At 35.1% G+C, this 6,458-nt stretch overlaps 2 protein-coding genes across 10 annotated transcripts; both read right to left on the reverse strand.

The window, feature by feature from the left end:
• Nucleotides 1-295: 295 nt before the first annotated feature.
• LOC145788715 (protein NEDD1-like) lies at nucleotides 296-3,268 on the reverse strand. Its single transcript, XM_082918809.1, has 6 exons — nucleotides 3,238-3,268; nucleotides 2,071-2,249; nucleotides 1,645-1,824; nucleotides 1,402-1,559; nucleotides 966-1,037; nucleotides 296-344 (listed from the first exon to the last, which is right to left on the reverse strand). Exons 1-4 carry the CDS (start codon nucleotides 3,266-3,268, stop codon nucleotides 1,470-1,472), a joined length of 480 nt encoding a protein of 159 aa, XP_082774935.1. The 3' UTR covers nucleotides 296-344; nucleotides 966-1,037; nucleotides 1,402-1,469.
• A 679-nt stretch (nucleotides 3,269-3,947) lies between these two features.
• LOC145823081 (uncharacterized) lies at nucleotides 3,948-6,458 on the reverse strand. Of its 9 annotated transcripts, XR_014365192.1 has the most exons (6): nucleotides 6,251-6,458; nucleotides 6,079-6,115; nucleotides 5,654-5,713; nucleotides 5,448-5,496; nucleotides 4,527-4,614; nucleotides 4,183-4,332 (listed from the first exon to the last, which is right to left on the reverse strand). XR_014365192.1 is itself a non-coding variant. In XM_082922129.1 (5 exons), the coding sequence occupies exons 1-5, from the start codon at nucleotides 6,318-6,320 to the stop codon at nucleotides 4,290-4,292; spliced, it is 306 nt and encodes a 101-aa protein (XP_082778255.1). In that variant the 5' UTR covers nucleotides 6,321-6,458; the 3' UTR covers nucleotides 4,183-4,289. The 9 variants fall into 9 exon arrangements, 2 of the variants coding, with proteins under 2 accessions (XP_082778257.1, XP_082778255.1); XR_014365193.1 differs by lacking the exon at nucleotides 4,527-4,614 and having other exon boundaries at nucleotides 3,948-4,332; nucleotides 5,425-5,496; XM_082922129.1 differs by lacking the exon at nucleotides 5,654-5,713 and having other exon boundaries at nucleotides 5,425-5,496; nucleotides 6,255-6,458.

Genomic DNA, 6,458 nt, shown 5'->3' on the forward strand with positions numbered 1-6,458 from the left:
TTTGGATGTCGCGACTAATAAATTGGTCGCTAAAGCAGGAAAACAATACACTTGTAATTCCTAATAATTCATTCAATCCATAATAAACTTATAATTTTAAAGCATCATTCAAATTAACTGAATCATTAACATTCGACACAATACATAATTCATTAACATTCGACACAATACAACTATTCTAAGTTTTCATTCACAAGTCACATCCATCTAGCATAACAATTTGAAACATAACTATTTGTTATCCATGCACAGCAATCAACAAATAAGTGGTTACCTTCAAAATTGAAACTACTACACAGATGAATGCTGTACGACATTCCCCACAAATGAAAAGTCCATTTATGCTGGAAAAAAAAGGGGCAATTTCAACCAAGTAGAATGTTGATTGAAAAGCAATGCAACAATCATCAACTAAAACTAATCTTTAATAATGCCAGAAAAAGATAGATATCTCATTTATCAAAATTTGAGCTTTTCAAGTAATAAAAACAAATAAGTAAATCTATGGTTGAAAAATATTACAAAAATGAAACTAATAGCAAGAGGATAACAGGAAATAGACTCATACATACATTGTAATGCTTTTGCCATGAAACGATCAATAAAGAACATAGACTTTAAAAAAAAATTAAACAAATAAAAAATAAAATACAAATAAGAACAATTTCTAGCAGCTACCAAGTAGAATGGTACTAAGAATCACAAACTGATCAAAAAACTTAAAGAATGCCAGAAAAGGTGGATAACCCATTTATCAAACTTTGAGCATCTCAAGAAATAGCTAAATCAATGGCTGAAAATATTGCAAAAATGAAGCAGCTAGCAAGTGGGTAAATAGAAATACATTCTTACATATCCAGGAAAATCCATTGCCAACACTGTATACTCAATTCAAAAAATTTAATAGGTATTCACAGCTAGCATCTTATTATGATTTTAATTGGGTATGTGATAGAGATACTCACAATATCTCCAAAGTCTGCAGTAGTCCTAGCGTTGAAGGAATCTTGCCACTGAGTTCATTGTTATTAAAAACCCTGCTCAAATTAATTCACAAGATGACATTGAAATTAGGGCTCAGATTGAGAAAAACGGGGCTGCCCAGAAATTCAGTCCAACATTCCTCGTCATATTATAAAATTAAAAAAAGAAGAGAACACCCATTCTGTCAACAGTTAAAAGGCAAAATTGAGTGGGACTTGTCATTATATATGAATTCATTCAAACGCATATTTAAAATATTATTCTCATAACAAATGTTGTTCTCTTTGTCACCATGAAAGCTTGTTGCTTATACTTGCCATACGGGTAAACAAACTGCATAAATGCATAACCTGTTGTTCTGTCATTCAAGTGCATACCAGAGACTAGTGAATAAATTGCTGGTTCAAAAGAACTCACACATGTATCAGAGACATATTTGAATTGAAAAGTGAAGTCTCTGCCAATGGTTAAAGTAATTGCCAAAGCTACTGAGTTTCTTTACGAAGTGACTGAACTTCTTTCATAATCTCAGCTTGATTTTCCAGGATTGAGCTCATCACACCAGACATTTCCATCTGTAGAGTGATACAGTGAGTGGAAGCTAGATAAAGAACAACAAAAGCAAAGGAATGAACTTGAATATTATATATATATATATACCTCCTGCATATGAAACTGCCTTAAAATTTCAATATGGAGGTTCCTCATATCTTCATGAATGGATTTCTGGAAGGCACCAAGAGTTTCTTCAAGAGTGCGTTGAAACAGCTGAAGTGTAAAAGAGGACCCCTGCTGTGTGTGAGGTTGAGATGGGATTCTCGGGGGTTGTGAAACTCCTCCCTATTACAATACTACAGGTCAATGACCATTCTATTTTAACAAAAAATGGCGCTAGCTTTAAGAAATCTAGGTGAAAGGTTAAGATGTTGAATTATCACAAAGTGTAAGTCTACCTCACAGTTCCAGGAATAAACCTAAATTTAATCTCACAAAATGTAAGTCAAGTTCACACCTAAATTTAATAGATGGAGGCACAGGAAAATTGTACAAACAAGAAATTAGATAAATCCATGATGGTGATCTTACATTCGCATATGGAAGAGTCCTTTGTTCTGTAGCAGATAATGTGTTCGTCCTTGATAACAAGCTATTCAACAGTTCTTCTCTCATTTCAGCTCCTGTTTTCTTTGTTTTTGGTGAACCCACCGAGAGGGATGTTCCATCACTAAAGGCCAGAGTAGTGAAAGTTTTCTCTTTCCTTCTTCCTTTTGAGACACAAAAGAAAAACCAGTAAAGGTTTTTGGAACAAGAATACGATGACAGGTACAAGCAATGTCCATTACCTCAAGGGACTAATTCTTATTGCTAAGAATTCTCAATATGATCATTGAATGCTTAATTTGTTGCAGAAAGCTAACAAAATCATGATTAAAGTGGCTTCTATTAGTTTCATTAATTTAAGTGAAAAAATGCAGTTTTTAAAATGTCATTTCATTTCTGAAATATTTTCCAGATTTTCAATCCAGAACTAAATTGACAGATCTAGTGGATGAAACAAATAGAGGAATTAACACTAAAATAGAAATCTGGAAAGAACAAAAATGCATTTGGCAAGGAAAAATCAATTAGGGCACATAAATTGCAATTTATAGGGCAAAGAGAGAGAAGAACCCCAGCTGCGAATTTGTCAATAGAAAAAAGAAGCTAAAATTGTTGAGGGAAAAACAATGAACCATAACCATAACTACCTAACTTGACTATAACTGTCTAACTAAACCATATAGTTAACCTTTAACAAACTAACAGCTAATTTGCCACTTGCTTTGCAATTCACACGTTCTTGAAATGAGAGAGAGACTTCAGCTGATGAGAGAGGGCTGCAGCTGAGGCTGCAGCTACTGTAGCATTAGCAGCTCTGTCTGTTCTAAGCTGCAGCCTTCGCTATGGCTGCTAGCTGCTAAGGTGTGGCCTTGGTTGCTGGACTGTGGCCTTAACTGCTCTGCCATATCACTGTGGCCTTGGCTGCAGCTATCTAGTTTTCACTGCCTTGACTGCTGTGGCCTTGGCTATGGCTCGCTGCTGTGGCTGATCTGTATCACACACAAGGATACCAAATAGCCATTCTCACTTTAATGAGATCACACAGCCACCCTAACCTTCACTATTTCACCCATCTCAACACAAGAAGGCTGCCCATTATTAAATACACAGTCATTCCTGAGTTTCCATCTCCTCTCTTCTCTCCCCAAAAACCTTCATCCAATGTTCCTAAATTGGAGACCATTGTTGAAGAAGGATCCAACAAGTTTGACCTAGTGCACAACCACAAGTTAATGTATCTTCTTCATGTGGTTCTTTCTATTGTTTCCTACATATTGATAGACAAATACATCATTGCTTGAATTGTAGTCCTTTTCACACATATCATATCCCTCCTTTGATGGACGAAGAACCCCTTTGTTGTTCTACCTCAAAACAATCCCAACCGTTTGATCATTTGATGACCTGAAGCCATGATCTAATTGCTATGAATATTTCGGGACAACAAGACAGATGAGGTGAGATATGTGTGTCTATGAATTTGGTTGAGATTGTACCTGCCCTTTCAAATCTCTCCAAAGACATTCATTCTATAAAAACAGACACATTTCTTGAAGAAAAGATCTAACTAGTTTGATGTTGTGCACATCATGTTTATGTGATCCTGTGTTTCTATCTTTTCTCTGTATAGCTAAATAGATATGTTCTTAATTGATGTCAACAAGATTGTAAAAGGGATAAGTGAGATGTGAGCTGCAAGAAAATTAGATATGGAGAAGTGTACTAACAGATTATATGCTCTCACAAGGGTTAGGTGTTTCTAAAGATAGCATCATAAAAATAAAAATAAAAAATCCTATTCTATTCATAAATATATATAGAAATAAAAGAACTTCAGTTTTAATAAAGTAACATGTAACTAATCATAAACACGATTAAACTAGAATAAGGCTGCAAAGATAAAATCAAAAGCTTCTTGAGAGACGGGAAAGCTTAACAGCTTCTTTAGGCGCAAAAAATATTTTACACAAAATCAAGTTGTCAATGGAGTCTAAAATGCAATATGAAGCAAGAGATGATACCAACAAAGCTCACTTTTTCTTTCCTCCCATCAGCAAAACAAGATTAAGACAGTCAATATGTATGTAAATAGCATTCTATTGAAAAGCAATCCAAACAAAGTCGAAAAGCACAAATTAGAGATGCTGGTTATCAAAGAAATATCACCCTAACACGCAACAAAACCAACCCAACTCCATAAGTTTTCAACCGTCCAAGAACCATCTACTCCATAATCTCTGAAGAAGCCTACAAAAAATGAAGCCATAATTAACAACACTACTTCATTCATATATACAAGTAAATTTCCTTGCACCTTGAAGAAAAAAATTAGTATGTTTCTTTAATTAGGTTTGAGGGGATTGCTAAAATAAATTATCTTCATAGTTAAAAGTAACTTTTTCCGAGCAAATTTTTTTCAACAAAATAGAGTGTCAACTTGCCTATTTGCTACAAAGAGAAACCAAGAGGACCAAGATATTGTGGGGGCATCGGCATGGATTCTCCTATCATTGTGTGGTGTGTTGTCATCTATGAAAAAAGCAGTTTGAAGTCAAGTCAATGTTTCTTTTCCATTACTTCAGTGCATTCTCTAACAAAACAACATCATGTTCTGTAGGATTTTGTTTTCCTTTCAAAATTCAATGATTGATTATAAACAAAATATGATTTAAAAATTTCCACGACTAAAAAAAATACATAACAATGTGCATATAGTGCATCCAAGTTAGAAGTGTTTCAACTTAATTCTGTTAGCTCAATAAGCAAATTCATCCAATTGTAAATTAAACATATCCAAATAAGCATAATTTGCAACAGTAAATACTTACCAAATCATCATAATTAGCCCCAAAAAATAATTTTTTTATAGGAATCAGGCCGTCAATTTTCACCAAATCAACACCACCAAGTTCACATACTACTTCAACCTCTTAGTCATATCTTATAATCAAGTAACACACAAGTAGAACTCAGAATTTGCACGATCAATGCAAAAACGTGTGCACAGCAGTAGATATATAAACAATAAATGCACAGGTCACCAGTATAATTAATGCTGCGATAGCACGAACCATCGATTTGCTGCCACAAGACAGAGTGGAACATATACCCCTTGTTTGCTGTGCTCTATAAAGGAACATAATCTATGTCTGATAGACAAAAGAAAAGCTAAGACGAACAGCATTTTCTAGTAAAATAAATTATGAATGGAAAAGAAAATTAAGGTAGGTTCTTTGAGAGGCAGATTAGCCAGTGATTAATGTAGAACACTGCAGCAAACATCAATTGTGGGGCCAAAAACTGATTACAAAATATTATTATGAACAATATAAAGCATACCTGCAAGAGGGCAGCGATAGTACCAAAAGTGTTCGACAACAGTGGATCCAAATCTTGAAATAATTCTCTCTTCTAAACATATAAACAAAGACAAACACAAGGCATGAGTAACAAGGCATAGTACAAAACAATTCTCTCTTCTTTCTAGATTTTTTTCCCTTCTTGGTAAGGTACAAAAGGAAGGGGAAAAGTTGACACAGTAAATGAGCTTTAGCTCTAATTTTAGAACCTGGTTCGAGCCTTCAATCCAATTCTTAATCAAAACCCTCAAGCCTTGAATTCGAATACCCTGAATTGGTGTGAATTTGAAACTAAGATTTCATTAACTAAAAAGAAAAATTAATTAATCAATTCAACAAATTGCCACAGTATTTGACCAAAATTTTGACCAATGAACCAGTGGATAACCCAATATATGTGAGAATGAGGAAACATATCAAAAGGATCATTATCAAAGGTCAAAAAAAAACTTGATGTAGCACCAAAAGATCAGAAGAGAAAGAAACTGTGGAATCAAATCCCAAATTAATATACCAATATTCAAAATCATATCCTAGTCCAATAAAAACCCATTACATAATGCTACCAATGCCTTTTCGATCCCCTTAAGTAATAGAAAAAACATGAGAAAAAGAAATTAGAAGAGGGTCATACCCTTTCCAGTTTGATGCCAATAAAGCCCCAAATTCCCCTGTTTAATGTCAAATAGTGAGCAAAATGAAGAAAATAATTAGCCCCAAATCGAAGGAGACAAAGAGAGGAAGACAGAGAGACACACACACACGCACAAAGAGAGAAAGAGAGAAGGGCGAAATAGAGGACATACCTACCCGAGACAAAGCGACGGTGGTGCTAACCCTTACGGTGTGCTCACCTAACCCTTGCATTGTGCTCATCTAACCCTTGCGGTGATGCTCTAGTAACAGAGAGGAGGGCAGCGTGAGGCGTGAGGCGTGAGAGAGAAGAGACACAGAGGCGTGAGGCGTGAGGCGTGAGAGAAGAGAAAGAGGGAGGTGAGGTCATGTAGGGTGAGG

Source organism: Camellia sinensis, chromosome 3, assembly GCF_055761805.1.
Source record: "Camellia sinensis isolate YWXY chromosome 3, ASM5576180v1, whole genome shotgun sequence".
Lineage (NCBI taxonomy): Eukaryota > Viridiplantae > Streptophyta > Magnoliopsida > Ericales > Theaceae > Camellia > Camellia sinensis.

Bases quoted from the DNA above. Each gene is read 5' to 3' on its own strand.
- LOC145823081 (XM_082922129.1), bottom strand. From the start codon at position 6,320: ATGAGCACAATGCAAGGGTTAGGTGAGCACACCGTAAGGGTTAGCACC. The intron at 6,116-6,254 runs GTAGGTATGTCC...GACATTAAACAG, and splicing joins CCACCGTCGCTTTGTCTCGG to GGGAATTTGGGGCTTTATTG. The intron at 5,497-6,078 runs GTATGACCCTCT...TTATATGTTTAG, and splicing joins TTGGCATCAAACTGGAAAGG to AAGAGAGAATTATTTCAAGA.
- LOC145788715 (XM_082918809.1), bottom strand. From the start codon at position 3,268: ATGGTCTCCAATTTAGGAACATTGGATGAAG. The intron at 2,250-3,237 runs GTTTTTGGGGAG...GTGTCTCAAAAG, and splicing joins TTTAGGAACATTGGATGAAG to GAAGAAGGAAAGAGAAAACT. The intron at 1,825-2,070 runs GTAAGATCACCA...GTATTGTAATAG, and splicing joins GGACTCTTCCATATGCGAAT to GGAGGAGTTTCACAACCCCC.